The sequence below is a fragment of the Seriola dumerili genome, unplaced genomic scaffold (assembly GCF_002260705.1).
Source record: "Seriola dumerili isolate Sdu_G_001 unplaced genomic scaffold, Sdu_1.0 BDQW01000109.1, whole genome shotgun sequence".
Classification (NCBI taxonomy): domain Eukaryota; kingdom Metazoa; phylum Chordata; class Actinopteri; order Carangiformes; family Carangidae; genus Seriola; species Seriola dumerili.
The window spans coordinates 762,099-781,160 of NW_019174364.1; the positions used below are offsets into that span (position 1 = coordinate 762,099).

The 19,062-nt window shown below is 38.9% G+C and overlaps 2 protein-coding genes across 4 annotated transcripts; both read right to left on the minus strand.

Annotated features, from left to right (window-relative positions):
* Nucleotides 1-86: 86 nt before the first annotated feature.
* On the minus strand, nt 87-7,615 carry LOC111222825 (saxiphilin-like). Its single transcript, XM_022746680.1, has 16 exons — nt 7,445-7,615; nt 6,839-6,938; nt 6,566-6,742; nt 6,277-6,439; nt 6,099-6,163; nt 5,083-5,240; nt 4,785-4,971; nt 4,542-4,690; nt 4,361-4,451; nt 3,354-3,401; nt 3,078-3,260; nt 2,761-2,908; nt 1,696-1,778; nt 1,407-1,591; nt 1,006-1,192; nt 87-910 (listed from the first exon to the last, which is right to left on the minus strand). The coding sequence occupies exons 1-16, from the start codon at nt 7,613-7,615 to the stop codon at nt 867-869; spliced, it is 2,139 nt and encodes a 712-aa protein (XP_022602401.1). The 3' UTR covers nt 87-866.
* A 142-nt stretch (nt 7,616-7,757) lies between these two features.
* sfi1 (SFI1 centrin binding protein) lies at nt 7,758-19,010 on the minus strand. 3 transcript variants are annotated; one of them, XM_022746803.1, is made up of 31 exons: nt 18,711-19,010; nt 18,557-18,628; nt 18,289-18,399; nt 17,526-17,620; nt 17,316-17,433; nt 17,039-17,141; nt 16,764-16,920; nt 16,505-16,666; nt 16,263-16,333; nt 16,097-16,189; nt 15,900-15,997; nt 15,234-15,300; nt 14,419-14,549; nt 14,238-14,319; nt 13,974-14,152; nt 13,788-13,863; nt 13,123-13,218; nt 12,952-13,028; nt 12,722-12,824; nt 12,524-12,620; nt 11,770-11,930; nt 11,613-11,687; nt 10,984-11,052; nt 10,697-10,873; nt 10,411-10,616; nt 10,246-10,329; nt 9,901-10,162; nt 9,709-9,802; nt 9,428-9,572; nt 9,226-9,325; nt 7,758-8,864 (listed from the first exon to the last, which is right to left on the minus strand). In XM_022746803.1, exons 1-31 carry the CDS (start codon nt 18,860-18,862, stop codon nt 8,727-8,729), a joined length of 3,651 nt encoding a protein of 1,216 aa, XP_022602524.1. In that variant the 5' UTR covers nt 18,863-19,010; the 3' UTR covers nt 7,758-8,726. The 3 variants fall into 3 exon arrangements, with proteins under 3 accessions (XP_022602524.1, XP_022602523.1, XP_022602526.1); XM_022746802.1 differs by having other exon boundaries at nt 10,984-11,058; XM_022746805.1 differs by lacking the exons at nt 7,758-8,864; nt 9,226-9,325 and having other exon boundaries at nt 9,448-9,570; nt 10,984-11,058.
* Between the last annotated feature and the right edge of the window lie 52 nt (nt 19,011-19,062).

Consider the following 19,062-nt stretch of genomic DNA (forward strand, 5'->3'; position numbering starts at 1 on the left):
ATAACATTAAAATAATAAATACACTCTATTGGCAGTTTATTAGGTACACCTCCAATCAAGGTGCGGAAACATCTCAAAGATGATCAAGAGAAATGAGAGGCACCCAAGCTAAATTTCAAGTGTCATAGCAAAGATTCTGATTACTAATGTCAACGAGATATTTCAGCTTTTCCTTTTTACTAAATTTGCAAAAACGTCTAAAATTCTTTGTCATTGTTTGGTATTGAGTGTAGATTGATGAGGGATTTTTTTTGTTTTAGCATAAGGCTGCAACATAACAAAATATGAAAAAAGGGAAGGTCTGATGACTTCTTTAAATGTACTGTATCCCTTACAATTTGTATTCTCACGTTCATTTTGACGTTTTTGATTGGCCAATGTAAACAGAATTTAAGTGAAACCTAGATAAACTTACACATGGATATATTTCCATATTCTACACACAATGATTTTACATCCATATTTTTACAAGTGTAGTAATTTTTGTGCGGTAAGACAATTAGTGCAGCGCTGGGTGTCACCACAGATTCTTAGTGTGAGACGTTGCTGAGATAATGTCAGGAATTTGTTTTCAGGCTTGAAAACATTTGCTACAGCAAAGCATTTTGTGTAATTGAAAGACACAAAGATTATGCATAACACATCACTCATTTATGATGGCATCTGAAAGTTGCAAAAGTGAAAGCAAAGGTAATGACTGACAAAATTTTTTTGCAGTTGCTGAAAGGTCCTCCACTTCAATTTGCATGAAACCCCAACCCCTGATGTGCATAAGCAGTCATCCAGCAGAGTTTTTTTCTGAACATGATGATACAGACGATGGTTTTAACCATTGAGAAGCACATGAAAGGTTGTTTCCTTCTCTCTTAGAATATGCTGCACACATCCTGGCTGCAAAACTCCAAGATATCTGCAGTAAGGAAAAGTAAGGTACACGTTAACATTAGAGTTTGTTAAGTTATGACATGCATGACAATCGGCCAGTGTATTTGTTTGTAGTTGTACCAGAGTGCGTGCAGTTGAAGACGGTTTCTGCATGAGTGTAAAACTCCTCTCCGAGGATGGAACGGTGGTCCTTATGGCTTGTGTGGACGAAACACTGTGTTGCATCTTTAAACAGCAGATCACTTTCTCCATATTGCTGTGACTCAAAGAGCTTGAACTCTGCGTTTGGGTTGGCTGCCAAAGTTTCCTTTATGATAAAAAAAAAAAGTGTTTAAAAATTGTAATTTGTAATTGTAATAAGTGTCTGTCCTGATTTATGTCAACATTCATCAGAAGAAACAAAAAAAGATGCTGTTGACCCATAGAGTGAGAAACCCTGAAACATACAGTATTCTTGATGATGTCAAGTGTGTATTTAAAATATTACAATTTATTATGTAAATGTGATTACATATGCTGACCTGCGACTTCATGAGGAAGTCGTACACTCGTGCCGTGAGCACTGGCCGTGTCATGATGGTGTTGGGTGGGATGACTCCGAGGTTACAGCTCTCCCACTCTGACAACGGGGCTCGGCGACCATCACCACACAGCAGCTCAAAGTCTGATGACGTCCACCCCTCTGACCAACCAGTGGAGCCCAAACCTGAAGCACAACATGACAAAAACATAAGGTGACGTAATAAACACACAATATATGTCAGCATTGGTGTGTGTGTTTATGTAAAAAGGTTCTCTTGAATATCTCACTGAGGATGTTGGCCTGAAGGCTGTGTTGCTCAAGGAAGGCAACATCGCCATAGCTTTTTCCACTGGGATCTCCAACCAGACACCTATAAATGACAAGGAGTAAAGGGTCAGTTCAACTGAATTATATAAAAATCATATTTTCTCACTTAGCCCTAGCAGCATCAAGACGTACAAAGTTTTGGTTTTGTTTGAGATATCTGTCTCTAAAATTTCAGCCTCTATTCTAATACAATGGAGGTGGCGACAGTGCGTTCTGTGCATTATCCAGTCTAATGGGGACTGTGATTCTACAAAGAAGCGTTGCTGTGGAATTTTCTAAATAGACTATAATCAGTATATTTATGTTAACAATTACTCAAATGTATCTATGTGAAAGGTGGGGTCGCTCTTTTGATAAACCCACGAGTCTGCAGCTCGCCTCAGCACTTTTTAAAATCTTTCAGGTCATTTTTCTTTGTTGTTTTCCAGCCAGCAACTTTACTGTTTTAGTTCCCTCTTGCTAGTTCCTGTTTTCAGTCACAGCACTCAGCTGTTTTCAGTGAAAAAGCTATGATAAACCAAGTGTACACTACCTGCTCAGCAATTAATGGCAGACAGACAAAATTAGCAGCTAGCTGGTGAACACAGTGGAGTCTTTAACATCTTAAGAGACAGATATTTTCCTCAAGAGTTATTGGAGAAAAGAAAGCGAATATTGGACTTACGCTTGTCCAGCAGAAACTAACACGACTGCAAATGAAAGCACTGCTGTATGTGTATATAAGCAACTTGGTGCTAAAAAGTTCAACATATGAACTTAACAGGTGATAATGTGTCAGTGTTGAATCTACAGCCACCTTCAAGTGGCCAGAAATAACTCATTTGGGTTTAAATCTAATTTTTCAATTTGTGAGCACCATAGACTTAATTCCATTTACATCACCTGTATTGGACAAATATCTTAAAACAGGGACATATAAAAGCTATTCTATCTTAATGGCTGAATACCACTACAGGTAGTGGAGAAAATATATATTTTCAAAATTTCAGCAGAAAACTCTGGCTCAGGTAAGCTGCTGATCATACCTTAAAGCCCCCATATTGCCATAGTAACGCTCATTGTGGTTGTCAGCACAGCGTTTGGTTGCAGCCTCCCCGGTTCCTCCCATACACACTTTACACAAATTCCCCTGAGAGCCAGGAAGACAGCCTTTCCAAAACACCTTGTTGTACACTAAGAAAACACAAAGTGACAGACTGCAGTTACACGTGAGGGTTAGTGCAAAATGCCAAGAAGACAAGCGGCCAACAAGAGGACCGGCATTTAATAAAAGATAAATAAAAGGTGAATATTGAACATGTTCAATAAAGCAGGACTCCATATGAATGACTGGAAACAGCACCTTGGTTTGGATCGCAAGGAGAGCTGCTGTTTTGCTCAAGGCTCAATGTGTGTCTGTACGGCAGCAGCCAGCCTCCGGGGCTGTACATGTGACTCTGACAGGAGCGGCGGCCTCCAAGGTTCCCGATGAATATGTTTCTGCTGGAGCGCTTTGCAACTGCTACACCCACCACTGAGGGCAACACTGAGGAGGCAAACAGCAGGGGTTTCCACATAAGGACAACAATCACATAAGCTTTCAAATCAGGCGTTTAGCTGGTTTTTGTTTTCATCTTACCATCTGTCTCTAAGTGAGTTGATCCTTCAGCAAGCACACATTTTCCTCCTGAGAGAGTCCAAGAGAAGACAATAGAAATAGATACAAATAAAATGATTAAATAGACTGCAGCTAATCTAATGATTACTTTTTCAACTAACCATTTTGTTTGTAAAATATCAGTAAATAATGAAAAACTCTAAACTCTTGTAGGCCTGTTATTTGGACGCGCTGCCTTTAGAAAATGTTACAGTCAAATGTTTTAGATTTTCAGTGCTGCAGACAGAAAAGCAGTAAAAAGTGGCAAAAAGTCAGAAAGCCAGAAATTCAATTAAACCATCTTTAGGATTATTCTAGTACATGTAATTCATTTATACTTATATTTCATAATTTCTTCTTTCTTTAAATTTCTCTGTACTTAATTATTTTTGTTATTGCTATTCTTATCGTTATCCTTTGTTCCACAATGATTAAAAATGCTTGGACAGTTGAGGTTTCTAGTAAATTAATCAGCAACAATTTGGATAATTAATTAATCATTTTAGTCATTTTTCAAGCAAAAATACCAAACATTTACAGGTTTCAGCTTCTCAAATATGTGGATTCTCTGCTTTTCTCTGTTTTACATAAGTGTAAATTAAATATATTTGGGTTTTAGATAATTGGTTATATATTATATTGGATATTGGATAAAATAAGCAATATGAGGACATCACCTTGGACTCTGTGGAACTAAGATGGACATTTTTGCTATTTTCTGACACAACATAGACAATACGACTAGTCACTAAAGTGAGAAAATCATCTGTAAATGAATTGAAAATTTAAATGATTAGTTGCAGCCATAATGTCTATATTATTTCTACCTTGTCTTTCCAAAATGCCTTCAAATTGCCTGTTTTGTCCAAGTAATAGTCCAAAAGATAGAAGATAGCCCAAAGATATTCAATTTCCACTGATATAAAAACAGAAAAAATCTATGTATTATGATGAGAGACCTTAGAAAAACAAAATACAAGGATTCTTACCATAATATTCAGTTACTACAGGGACAAGACCGCATTTCCCAGCGATGAACGAGTGAGTTGCATCCAGTGAGACAGCGTCGACCTCGTCCCTCTGTGGTCAAGGTACAGGTCATTGGAGCTTTTATGACAGTACTTTACAGTGTCATAAAAATCCTGATATTCTGCAATTTATATGAGCTACCTTGATTTTCTCAATACAGTTCCGCATTGAGACTGCTCTAACACACACCAGCGGGTCTGACTTAATACTGAGAGCCCACTGTTCACATTTCTTCTGCTCTGCGTGGCTGATGCAGCACCATCGCACAACACTGTCCTCCAGTGAGCTTCCTGCACACATACAGGTTCAGTGACGTTACACAATCACAGCCAGTCTGTTTTCAATATAGAAATTAACAACCACACATCAGTGGAAAGTAAGTACCTTCGTGTCCAAGACCTTTGAGGAGAGCCACATAATCCAGCCCCAGCACCTGACTGACGTCCATGTCATCTGGGAGAACAGCTAATTTATCCGTCACATCTTTGAAGAGAAGATCGCTTTCCCCAAAAATCGATGAGTTGAAGAGTTGGAAGCGCTGCCTCTCTCTTCCTCGTTGGCCAAACAGCATCTGAAGAAGACATTTTTTATGAGAATAAAATGACACCAACAGACATGGAGTACATAAAGACAATGTGTGATATTTGGGGGAAAAGCAAAGGAATGAACAAAAAAAACTTACCTGCACAGTCATTAAAAATTTGCGAGCAACCTTGCGAAAGTTGAATCTGGTGACCATGCCCCCTCCTGGACCCCGTCCCAGGTTACAGTTTCTGTAGTGGCTGAGAGGAGCCTGTGTACCATCGGTACACAGTAACCTGAACTCATCACTCTCACTCTCTGAGGGATGAAAGGACAGAAGATGGAAGGAGGGTGAAAAAGCAGGTGATTTCCAGCAGGTTTAGAGCTGGTTTGGCAGATGCTGGACATTGCAATCATATATCCATTACTTTAAGCTCAGTGCAAACAGCAGCTGGTGTTCAGGTGTTACAACTGACTCAGGTTGGTGGTAAACTATGTAATCAGCTTAGCTGGTAGTTTATTATTGAATATTAAAGACCATCTAGCAATGGGATCACACTAGCTGCGACCCCCATTAAAATGTTCCAATCCATGAATACTCTGTAGTTATGACTACATTATTACATGAGTACTCAGTGCTCATGGGTCACTCGTTGTTTATTGATTTATTTATCAGCAAAATATAATCTTTTTTTTTTCAGATTAGCTGGGCAACACCACTGTGGTGCCCTTAAGCAAGGCCCTTAACCCAAACTGCTCCAGTGGAGCTGCTCAGTGGCTAACAGGTCAGACTGTGGTTGTACTGGGCAGCTTCCAGGTGTGAATGTGTGTAACTGTGTGATCAGGGCATTCCTGTAAAGGCTAGGTTCCCTCTCAGTGAAACTAACCTGAATAAATTAAGGTGTACAAAAAAACATTTTTAGAAAACTACATAAGTACCCTCCAGAAGGAAGTATTTTTTGGGGGTATTTTTGCCTAAAGTGAATAGATGAACAGTACAGAGCTGACAGGAAATAGGAGAAGGGGACATGGGGGAGGATTTGCTCTGACTGGTGATATAATGACATGGTCAGTGTCTTAATCCCCTAGACCACAAGGACAGTGCAGTTTTTAAACTGTAACAGAATAAATGAATAGTAAGATACAACTGAAGCTCTATTACAAGATATTGTTTACCTTCAATACTTTTAAGGGCTAAATGGTCCACAAATGCAACATCCCCTGCTCTGCTCCTGAGACATCTGTAACAGAGAAAAACAGGTAATTTGAGAAATTCACTAATGTTTTTACTGTTATTTCTTATGTTTGAAACATAGTTAACATGCGTCCTTGTTGATCTTTAGTTAAGCCTGACCTGAGGGCTCCCTGGCTGTTGTAGAAGGGCTCACTGTGGGATGTTTCACAGTGGTAATTCTTCTGGCGAATGTAAGACTTTTGGCCTTGGCACAGAGCACACAGAGGAGCTGCCATGGCTGCAGCTCCAGGAATACAGCTGGCACTGAAAAAGGTACTGACGTCTGCTCGAGAGGAGGAAAACAAGAGAGGGGACTGAATAACCAGAGGACCAGAAAAGAGAAAATAGAAAGAGGACACTTCCACACTGTGCTGCATTCACTGGTTGCTGCTAATAATAACCTCATTACCCTGACTGAGCGGCTGCTCCTTTGACCAGCTCAGGTAGTTTCTGGACAGGAGGAAGCCGAGAGGAAGACTCCATCCAGCTGTCCATCGAACCCCACTGTGACAACTCCTGGTACCCTGCAAGGATCGTATGTCCAAGTTGCTGTTCCTCACCACAGCCACAGATAGAATACAGCCTCCTGCAGTGCAGACACAGATGGACAATCACAGACTGGCTCAGAACATCATCATGAAGAGACATGTTGAAGCATCTCAGAAATGTGAAGTAAACCTACCGTCACTGTATATCTCCTTGGCGATGGCAACGAGGCCGAACTGCTTCACAGCAGAATAAACTTCTCCTGCATCTAATGTCACTATATCAGCACGGTTTCCCTGAAACACAGAATGCAAAGAGCGGGTCTCAACTTCACAACCGGAAGCAGATGTTGATATAGCAGTGTGCCCTCAGGGTTCATATACCTTCAGTCCATTTATTATACAAACCCTCCTGAGAGGTAATCAAACCTCTTCACTTTTCCAGACTTTGTGGGGCTGCAGCTTCAATTTACAAAGTTTAATACTGTGATATTGATTGAAAAGATATTAAAGAAATAAAGAAAAGTCCCAAACTGTGTTGTGATAAAGACAAATATAAAATTTCTTCCAGCCCAAAATTTCTCTTCTCCTTTAAAAAGAAATTACATCTACCCAGCAAAGTTTAGTATTTATCATTAAAGGGTAACCAAATCTTGTAGCTGCACCTCACAAAACTAAATTAAATTTAAAGTATTGTTATGTAATTATTTTATGCTATACTACTGTGCTATTAAAAAAACTTTTTAAAAATTTTATTATTTATTTATTTTATTATGTGTGTATGTATGTGAAGGATGGCTCACCCTGATCCTATCAATACAGTCAGTTGTGCTGGACGCTCGTATGCATGAGAGTCGGGCAAAAGCTGTCACAGCAGCTGGAGGCAGCACCGCCACCAGAGCTTTAGCGAGTTCTGCACACTTCCTCTGTTCAGGATCTGACACTGTGCACCACCGCATCTTCTTGGCTGTCATGCAAGGAACAGTTCAAACAGTCCACACAAGTCAGTCAGAAAAGTAATACACTATGCATCTACTGCAGAATTTAGTTGTTTGTCAACTCATATTTGTGTTTTAAGACACAGGTTTTTCATTAATTTCTTTGTGCATTCTTTAATCAAGAAAATCTAAAGCCTACTTTACATATCAGTAAACTGTGAAATTATTTTACAACATTTATAATGTTAAAATCAGTTTTAATGTCCTGAAAAGCAAAAAGCTCCGCAAACAGGGCAACAACTTTTCCAGCAACAATCAGAAGCCAAAACTAAAAAAAAGAAAAAACAGACATAGAACATTCAACATTCACAGTGAGACTGAATATGAGCACAAAATGACTTATCAGTGTAAATAAATGAACTAGATCAGTAACAAAACTTACCCCTGATGCAGCAGACCAAGATGAAAAAGAGTAAAATAGCATAAACACCTCGCATTCTGCCCGGTTGTAGATCAAAGATTTGTAAAAAACTGCCTTATCCAGAATGCAGAGCACAACAGACAGCTGTCCTTTCTGTTATTCTGAAATCACTGATTTTCCTGCATAGATTTTCCAAAGTATTAGAGGCACTGGTTCTAACGGGGAAATAGAAAACCTATTGCGCAAGGGCTGAGCCTCTGAAAACAGTAAAGTCACTTTTTGCACACATATGGAAAATATTTAGCACCATCTGTCACAAGGACAACCCCTATCCAACCTTTTGTAGATTTAAAGTGTAGAGGTGAAGGCTGCTTAATGGTGCTGGGATGTAATGTTTCTGGACATGCTGAGACGAGTTTCAGACTGTTTACATGATATTTAACAATAATCAACAGCATTACCTGGACATTAAGAGATCCATTTTTTTCAAAATCCGAGTGCAGTAGAAGTATAAATGTCTAAAAAACAAGCAAATCTACAGCAAAATATGTGTCAACAGTTTTCTCCTTCAGTTCTCAAGTCAGTCTTCACATTATTTTAAGAAATGTGATCGTGGCAGATGAACAGCAGTTCAAACAATCAGCAGGTGTAATCGCTTAGGGAGTGTGTGTGCGGGCCAATGCTGTTTCCTGTCACGTCGTAAACACAGAGTGGTCAGTTTCCATGTCATGTTTTTGGAGGGAGAGAAGAAACTCCTGAAGTGTGGAGGACAGTCTGTAAATGCTGGATTCTCTCTGTGTGTAGCAGCATCGCTGGCTTCCGTTTTGCCAGTTCGGTGGACAGTCTGTCGATGCGCTCCTCCAACTATCAACATGAAAAACATCAACTATGACACAGGTAAAGTCGTATTTTGTGTCAATGATTTGTTGTAATTAGTTTCCCCACATGTGAACTCTGAATGCTGACTTGCTAGATATTTACTTGCCTCAGAAGAAAGTGTACATGCAAAATTTAAGCCATCAGTGTCATTTGGGAAGTTAGAGTTTCAAAACATCAACACTGATCTGGAGTTTATCATAAAATAACAATAGTAAGTGTGAACGACAAACTTAGGTACAAAAGCTAATGCTGACCGCATGCAACTACACTGTTTGCACCATTTCATAGTGTAAAAGTGTTGTTACCTGTTTAACACAAAACATGTGAACTTTATCTGATCTTTTACCTCCTTCAACTCCTCACAAACGGAATGTTTTTCCATTTGTTCATCTTCGCCACTGGTCTGTAGCCAACTTTGCAATACCTCTTTGAGTTTTTGCCATGCCCTGAATGGACACACACACATGCAAACAAACATCAGTTACTATGGTGAGAAAGTGGACAAAAATTTAACAAGGACAGAAAAAAAACTGGTGTTTCTTTTTTACCGGAGTTGTTTCCTGTCCTGTTGGAAACTGTTCATGTCCTGCTGAATGCTGAGCAGTTCTCTTGTCAGAGCTGATGCTGGATCAGTTGATACATCTTCTATATGAGCACCCTCAGTTTGTTCAATGGATGCTCCTAGATGTATCTCTTGAAAAAGCACAAGGAAAACTTGTTTTGACCATGGTGTTTATGATGGTCTTTGTAATCCAATCTTAACAATCATGTTTTTTATAATGAATTAAAAAATAACTCATTATTGGGAGGAAATGTGCAGCTACCTTACCTGGATACCTGGAATTACGTTTAAATGGAGCAACAAACTGATGAAAAGGCACAAGTGGGGCATCTCCAGAACCTGGGCTGCTTGTCTTTCCCAACTTGGAAAAAAGACGACGTGATATAACCCAAGTTGAGTCACTTAATTTAGCACTGAATACATACTGATTTCTGTCCAAGTTAAACAGGTGATTATTACCATATTTTGAGACCCAGTGGTCATGAAAGCAGAAGGAGGTAAAAGAAGGTCTTGGTCTTGAGTTTCCTTAGAGGAGTCCACTATAGACAATTGAGGCTCAGAGGGTGTAGATGCGATGGCACTCTGATGTGTGGAGGTAACAAGGACTTTAGCAGGAAGAAGGTGTGACAACACTGCAGGATGTTTTTTCTTTGAGGAAGAACAGAACTCCAAGGGTTTTGGAGCTGCTTCAGTGCTGGTGATGTCAGACTGGTTTTGGGCGCTAGAAAAAAGAAAAAAAAAAAAGATTATTTCAAATATGGAACAGATATGTAATTAGTATAAAATACATGTGTAATGCTCTACCCTTTATGTGGAAAGACCGTCAGTGGGGACTCAAACAGCTCTTCACAGCAACGCGGCGGCCGTCGAGGCATACGGGTGGGAAGCCTGCAAAAAGATGACAAACTCTCTAAGACTGAGTCCATGTGTTGAAAATAGATTCCCAGCCTGTCAGGGACTCAGACTCACAGCTTGCTAAGCACTCCATCTTCAGCTTCCTGCTCCAATGAGTCAGCCGAGGAAATGCTCTTCAGTCCAGGAGTAGTCAAACAGAAGGTCACACTCTTTTTCGGTGGTTGCTCTCTGACTGCTTTTTCTCTTTGTGGTTTGCAGAGTGCCCGCTGTTTCCACCGCATAGCACAACGTTTAACCACTCTCTGGAGATGACATGACCTCTGCAGGACACAGACAGACATGAACAGATCTTATCTGTAAGCAGAAACAGATAATTTTGTAAACGCACACACATACTCACTTGCTCTTTTCTGTATTGTGTGAGGCTCACTGTGAGATCATTCATGTGAGCAGCATATGTAAGAATGCATGTCACACCCTCCCTCAGCAGCTGGTCTCTGTAGACCTGTGCAGCTCTGGCTGCCTCCTCCTGCTTCCTGCGTTGCTCAGTGACCCACAGCCTCCACCCATACAGGACCTGCAGCAGGTTCACAAAGAAACATCAAGAAACATTAAACCCTTTGAGCACCAATTCTCCAATATTTGTGCTTGATCTCCTCATGAGGCCCCGAGAAAACAATGTGTTACCTTGGCTTGAAGAGTGAGGGACCAGTGCCAAAGAGCTCGCTCCGTCTGCTCAACTTCTCTCCGTCTGTGCTGCAGCTGTTATCAGGAAGTAAACCAAAGTAACAGCCAGTTTAACTGAAATAAATCAAACCACACACATGTATATTGATCTGAGAGTCTGACTTTGCTATCTACTCACTGTATAACTCCATATAGCAAGATGGACAATTATCAAAGCAATAAAGAACATCTTAACAATAAAACAGATCCAATTCTCTTCTTTTCCCTATGATCCTTAATTTAAATGGCAACTCCTGTAATTTAGTGTTTGATATTTCCATAACATTGGAGGACATGTGAGTCAGCATTTAAAAAAATAATCAAGTCAAGAATCAAGAGTCAAAATCAAAGCAGCCTAGATATCCTGACTTTCAATAATAATATGGGTCAAGCTCTAAAAACATTGGATGCAACAATTTCAAAAGTTTTTTCAAACTTTACAAAGCTGCTCCAGACCCACGGAGACATTTTACAACTCTTTTCATTGGCTTCATACGAGTGTTACTCGTCATGACAAGTACTGATCTTTATGTGTAAAATCAGTGGAGCGCCTCTTTAATTGCAGCGTGTGAAACGTAACATCAACAAACCTTTATTTTCCACTGTTCAAAGTAGGTCTGGTACATCTTTAATCTCAGCAACAGGATCCCTTGTCGTTTCATCACCTATGAAACAGTCACATTTTTCAGAATTTCTGTCATAGCATGTGGGCTTTTTATAACAGTTAAGGGAAAGTGAATTATAAACCTTATGTTTCCGGTAATGATAGTGATGCTTATTCCACATTTTCATTGCTTCAGAGAGGAGTTTGGAGTTATGGTGCTGTTTGGCTTTTTCCATACACATCCTCTCCCTCCGAGCATCTCTGGTTTGTCTCCTCCACTTTCTGAAAGACCGCAGCTGACGTACTAAACAGAGAAAACATTAGCTTACAAGGTGTAGAGCATTTGAGGTACACCCCCTTCTAATCTTAACAATAGAATTCTTCTTGTGATAGTTGTAGAATCTGTGGTGAGGACATGTGACAAATACAATGAAGTGATAAACAGATGATAATTGCATTTTTTTCCCACACAATAAAACGCAGGCGAGAGGCTTGGATCAGGGATATTTACTTTTGAAAAGAAAGCCACTATTGGTTTTTTTTTGGTCTGTGTTATTTTGGTTTACCAGTGTGAGGAGTCTCACTTCATCACAGTTTTTGTTATTTTTTTATATATTTGAAATATGGCCAATCAGCTGTACACAGTGAGTGTGAGAGCAAATCAAAATCACATTACACTTCTTAACTATGGAGCTGTAAGTCTAAGAAAAACACTTTGGTAGACATGTAATAAGTTGATAAACATAGCAGAAAGAGTTGTTAAGAGTTGCAGGGAGGTGACATTCACATAAATACAATTACATATGTTCTTAGAAAATAAACATTGAAATGGAGTTGAATCTTTGCTGTTTGTGGAGTAATGTTGTTACCTTTTTATTTACAGTCTATGGTTGTTACCTTGGTTTGTGGACCTCTCAGCCCTGCTGACTGCTTCCTCCTGCTGGTGGCGCTTTGTCACTGCACGTGTTGTTGCTTCTCTCCAAGCAAGAAACACCTTCAAAGATTTAGTGCAAAGAAAGCAATGAGCAAAGGCTGAATGAATGATGATTAATTGTATTAGTTTTGAAGACTAAGAGACCAGATTGCTTATATAACCTTTAACTGAAGAAAGTGCTGAAAGTGATCCTGTGCTTGTTGCTCCATGAGCTGGCCCTCTGCCTGTAGCACTGCGTTCTCCCTCCACACTGACATAGCCGTCCTGGAGAGACAAAACTGAAACTGATGATGCTGATACATACCTGTCTATTCCTTTCTATTTAGAGAAATATTCAGATATCACATATTTCAGATTTTGAAGAATATATCTATGTATTAGTGTTTAATACCTGAGAAAACGCTTTGTTTGCTGTCTGTAAAGTTCCTCGGTTTGACCGTAGATCTGAGACATTTGTAGGTGGTGTGTCTGTGAATACAGCAGGGCATGGTGTATCAGCTTTCACATTATCTTTATCGGCCCCAGCGTATGAGATCATGTGATTATATTGACATAGAAGTACCTTCCAGGTCACAAAGGTGTGCTTGAGAAGTTTAGCTTCATGGTAACGCTGCATCTCCTCCAGTTTGCTTTTTTTCACTCTCTGGTTCTGAACAAACTGATCAAACAAAGGAGAATCACTAATCGCTAGTTGTTATATTATTATTATATATTATATTATTGTGATATCAATAGTTGATTGACAGAAAGTTTAGATAATCAATTAATTAATTCAAATTAATTTTAGTATTTTTTAGTCATTTTTTTATCAAAATGCCAAACATTTGATGATTCCAGCTTCACAATATCTTTGGGTTTTTGATTGTTGTCCAGACAAAGCAAGACATATGAAGACATTACCTCGGGCTGAGAGACATTACAACAGGCTTTTTTCACAATTTTGACATTTTATAAATAAAACTATTAATCAAGAAAATAATCTGCAGATTATAGTCACAGCCCTAAGAATATGAATGCAAAATTTCAAGTAAAACACACTAGAAATGCCTGTGATGAGCTTTTAAAGGGGGATGTGTGGGACACATCCAGCAGTTTACAAGGCCATACCAGTTTTCAGAAGTTTTTTTTTTTTTTTTTTTTTTTTTACTTAAACCAAAAGCGCTGACACCTTACAGTGTATGAAAAGATGATGTACAGACTGGACAAGACAACGATTACAAAAAGCACCTTTTTCCATTTTTCCAGAGCCCATTTCATGCAGCGCAGATCACCCTGATGACAAGCCTTCTGCTCCCGGTTTCTCCTGACATGCAAACAAATAAACAAACACATTTGTAAGCCAACAGCACTGTAAGTAGCTCGTACTTGTACTAAGACCAATCAATCACTTCAGCAGCACTAAGTTTGCCTCACCTGTCTCGAATCTCAGTGCTGCTGTCCTTCCACTGTGTCATCGTCTTGTGGAGAAGTCGGTGCAGGTACAGACAGTCTGAAGCTTTCTGTTTTTCCTCCTCATTGATCTGCTGCTCTGCCCTTTGCCTCCAGCGAGCCCAGGCTCTCTGCATGTTGCATCGCTCCTCATGAAGAATAGCCTGTTGACAACAAGTTATCTGTCTGTGTCTGATACACAGCTGTGCTCTTAATCAACAATAAAGTTTCCATCTATAGCTGGCATACCATTCGCTCAGACAGCATCTGCTCCTTGTGCTTCTCTGACCGCCCCCACCAGGTGTAAAACACCCAAGAGTACTGACGTTGCCTGATAACAAAGTGTACAAACAAATAAGATCACTTCTGCTTGGTTTGGATGCAAATCTCAAAATGAGTACAAGTCTGGAGGAAAAAGACCGTAACTCACTGATTATAGACTTCTGCCTTGTGTCTCCTCTGTGTATGGAGTCTCCTCTGCAGAGTGAACTCAACCCACGAATTGAAACACCGAGGCAGCATGCGCTCTGCAAACCAAACGTCTGCACGATGCTCCAATTCCTGCAGAAGAGCATAATGTTTTAAGTTAACTATGAAACAATATTTTTACAGGTATTAGTATCACATAGACATTTCTCATTTTGATCAACTGTTTGTCTAAATTTTATCAATCAACAGTTAAAAACATATAAAAGAAATTGTTAATTCTTATTTGGAAATAGTTAGTTGGAAATAGCACAGGGCTGCGAGTCAAGATTATTTTCATTATTGATTAATTTGAAGATTATTTCGACAATTACTCGATTAATTGTTTGACAGAGATTAATCAGAAATAATCAGAATTGCTACAGAACCCAAGGCAACATAATCAATTGTGTCACTAAAAGTCAAAGATAGTGAATTTACCATGATATAAAGAAAAGCAAAAAATACTATACTACATTTAAGAAGCCAGTGTTGGCAAATGTTTCTTGGCTATCAAAAAAGTTGTCGAGTAATTTTCTGTTGACTAACTAATCAATTAATTGACTGTTTCAGTTCTAAAATATAGAAAGAAATGTATTTTACAGCTCTTAAAATACAGTCATCAGAGTAAATAAATCTATATTTGAGTGAGTAGTCAAGGCATTGACATACTGCCAGTTTAACTGAAGCCATTCTTGGCATATCATTTATAGAAACATATGCCTGTTCTTTAAGTATTGCTCTTGTTATGAAAATGTTTTGTTCATCCTAGGAAAATACCTGCATGTGTCTCTGTTCAGCAAGTTTCTCCCTCCAGAGGTGAAAACAGCTGCTCAACAGGGACGTGCTGAAAAGGGAAAAATCTTTCACTTTAGATAAATATTTAAATTTGAATTAATCACACAGGAATAATTTAAAATTACGTTTTGAACACATAGATGTAACTCTGTATACCAATCAATATATTCTTTGACTCCAGGGCAAATGTAGGTGAAGCCACAGAATGAAACTAGAATTACTGCCTCGTAGTTGTATGACTCTGCCAACCAGGCAAGTTGCAGGAAATATAGTCACAATCTCTCCTTCCTGAGTTTTTGCAGAACATTATGATGCCACAGTGAAGTTGACCTTGAACCATTTGGATATAAAATGACATCACTTCATTTTATCCATATAGACATTTGAGTTAAATTGTGTCATAATTAGTGTATCAATTCATGAGTTATGGCCAAAAACATGTTTTGTGATGTCACAGTGACCTCAACCTTTGACCATGAAATTCTAATCAGTTCATCCTAAAGTCCAAATGAATGTGTTAAATATGAAGAAGTTCCCTTAAGGCGTTACGGAGATATTGCATTCACCAGAATGGGACGGACGGACAGACAACCTGAAAATATCCCTGGCTATCGCTAGCGTGGAGGCTTAAAAAGTAAATGAAACAACCTGTAGTTAATCTGTGCCATTTCTGTTAGTGGTTGAAAACTCTTGTCTTCAGCTTCCTCAAGACGGTCCTGCCACAGCTTCCAAAACTTCCTTATCATCTACAAGAAACACAAACATAAAACGTCAACCACCAATGCAAACTTTAATAGAAATATTTAACTTATAATGTAATTTCAGGATGAGTGCTCATCTATTACAGTTTGATAATAATGCTGGAGAGCCATGTTGTTGTTCAAACGATGTGTTTTGTTCCAGATGACGTTGAGAGAAAGTCCCTGCAATCCAGCACTCTGCAACAACAATACACAGTAATTAATACATGATTGCGTTCTGTTCTTCTGTTGCTTCAATTTTGGCTCTTACCAGTAGATGATGTTGGTGGTGTTGACTCGCCATCTGGTTTATTTCAGCTTCGTCTCTGCACAACGTCACATCTACTGACAAGCTCAAGAATCAAACAACTGTATTGATAATTATAAGAACTTTCTATCCTACAGTGGACCTCTTATGATGCTGTAGTTGGTAAGAAAATGAAAGGTTCGAAAGATATGTTAATGACAATATGTTAATGATGATATCTCAATTTTATGTATTGATTAAGATACAAGCTCTCCATCGCTCCAGTGCTCTGCGTTTGGTGCTCTGTATGGCTAACTGCCTTGCAGCTTGCAGACAGTCCTCCTCACGCCACCTGCGATGCAACGCATTTCTCCAAGTACTCCAATACGTCCTCACCAGACGGAGATGACAGGAACGCTGAACTGCATCTAAAACATTAGAAAGGGAATAAAAGAAAACTGAGCAATACATCTCAAAAAAACATACACACAAAAGTATGTATTCCAGGAATGTAATTAAAATGACCTTGTGACTTTCTTTTGGTTTGGCAGCAGGACACATAACTCATCCACTGATGCAATGTTTTTCTTTTCAGTTTGAGAATGAAGTGAAGTGAAGCCTTGGATTCTTTTTTTTTCTGGCAACAGGAAGCTGTGTGGATTTCTTTCCAATGAAGCCAGGTCTTTGCAAAAATGAGCAGTGCATACATCACACAAAGTAGAAAGGGAAATACAACAAAGATCAGTATTTATGTTGAGGCAAAAGACATGAGTTATGAGTGTGTCTGATAAGATGTTTACCCTCATCTGTAAAGTCATTGTCTGCTGTTTGAGGGCTTGGTCCTCCAAAGTGTAAAGGTATTGATGCTGCTGCAGCCTAGTCTGCCATAAGCTCCATGCAGAACTGCTCACGTAAAAAAAAAAAAAAAGGAAAAATTTACAACTTACTAAACATCATGAGCATAGATCTACAGTACTGTGCAAAGGCTGCAGGCATTGTAGATTTTTTATTCAATCATGCAGTGTCATCAGGGAGGCATCTGTACAGTACTGTGCTTCGTAAATACAGTTAACTTACTGCAGAGTTGCAAGTCTGCTCTGCTCAAAAGCTGATTCAAGCATTCTCTTCTTCATTCTCCTCATCTCTGTGAAAACCTCCCACCTGTCCCAAACCAGACGCATGTGTTGCCTGTCAGCTGGTTCAAGAAACAAAGTGATTAATGACACAAGAGCTGACAAAACATGAAGTTATATGAGCTTGGATATGTTCTCATTTGTAAACTCTTACCATATGATTGAGCATTTTGTAATTTTTTTTTCTTTTTCCTCTGCATAGACATAAACACGTGCCAGCTATGGAATCCCAAGTTATACAGATAATACCTGAAAAACAAAATAATTCATTAGCATACACAATACACAATAAACAACTGTGACCAGCTTTCTGGGCCACAACTGCGACTGTAAAGTCCAGTAGTGCAAAAAACTCATATCTTTTACTTAAGTTAAAGTACCCATTCAACATAAAAATACTCTATTACAGGTGTAAGTCTTGCATTAATCCTACTTAAATCAAAGTAAAGAAGTATTATAAGCTAAATTCATTTAGAGTAAAAGAATTCATAGACATTTGAAACATGAAGAGGGGCTCCAAATAGACAATCATAAGTTGTCACAAGCCCAAAAGGTCTTCAGATAGATAGACAGACAGACAGACAGACAGACAGACAGACAGACAGACAGACAGTTTGATTGACAGATACTTATTTATATGCTAGGGGAAATTCATGTGTCCATTAGCTCGCTGATGATAATAATAATGACATTTTTAAAAAAAAAATTATATTTCTAATAATTTAACAATATGTTGTTATTTTTATGACTATAAGTCTTTTATGTAAGTTTTAATTAGAAAAGTAACTAGTAACTACATCAGTCAGATAAATATAGTGGAGTAAATACAATAGTCCCCTCAAATAGCATAAATTGGGAATAACCAAGTAAACTACAAGTACCTCAAAACTGTGACTAAGTACAATACTTGAGCTGACCTGTAGTGACACTCTGCCCGCATTGTTAGACTCCATTCCCTCCTTGACGTCCACCACTCTTCTCTCCATCCTTCAAAGGCTCGTCTCAGCACCACGCTTTCATAGTGAGACCTGCAATATGTAATATTCCCTTTAACTAGAAGACTCAGATTCAGGTAGGACACTTGATAGTGGCAGACAGACTGTGATCCAGCTTTAAAAATAAACTCATCTATACACGTAAGTTATTTCAACAACTCCACTTTGTAAAATAAATGTAACTTATTACTTGGCTTTATGAGGAGGAACTCGACCAAAGGTGTTCCGCATCCATATCTTCAGGAACTTTCTGGCCAAGTGCCTGCGGTGGTTGAAAAAGTCAGGTTAAATCATAAATGACAAAAACAGTCATTTGAAATACAGTTAATTAAGTGTTTTAGCACCTTATTCTCAACTCCTTGAGTCTTCCACCTTTGTTCCAGCTGTATCCAACTCTGTAAGGAACCTTTCTGGTATGAACTTTGCGGAGTTGTTTTGTTTCACCACTTCTTGGTCTGGGTCGTCCTGGGTCTAGCTTTCTAGTGTCGCCCTGCATTGTGTTAAATCACGTCACGGGCATGAGTTACAGAACTGAAGCATTAGCATCAGTCTGAAGCAAAAACAACAGTGTGAAACTGTTTTGGACCTTCGTATATAACAATATTAACATCTTTAAACAACGTGAATAAACGGTTAAGGTGGTAACTCAGTGCCGCGCATTTGTTTTTCCTCGTCACGTGACCGCGTGTGTGTGAC

Bases quoted from the DNA above. Each gene is read 5' to 3' on its own strand.
- LOC111222825 (XM_022746680.1), bottom strand. From the start codon at position 7,615: ATGACAGCCAAGAAGATGCGGTGGTGCACAGTGTCAGATCCTGAACAG. The intron at 6,440-6,565 runs GTAATGAGGTTA...CCTCTCGAGCAG, and splicing joins GGAGCAGCCGCTCAGTCAGG to ACGTCAGTACCTTTTTCAGT. The intron at 2,909-3,077 runs GTGCTGTTTCCA...GTGTTTTCTTAG, and splicing joins TCCTTGCGATCCAAACCAAG to TGTACAACAAGGTGTTTTGG.
- sfi1 (XM_022746802.1), bottom strand. From the start codon at position 18,862: ATGCAGGGCGACACTAGAAAGCTAGACCCAGGACGACCCAGACCAAGA. The intron at 10,617-10,696 runs GTGAGTATGTGT...TGTGTCCTGCAG, and splicing joins CACAATACAGAAAAGAGCAA to AGGTCATGTCATCTCCAGAG. The intron at 9,326-9,427 runs GTAAAAAAGAAA...GTGTCCATTCAG, and splicing joins CAGGACAGGAAACAACTCCG to GGCATGGCAAAAACTCAAAG.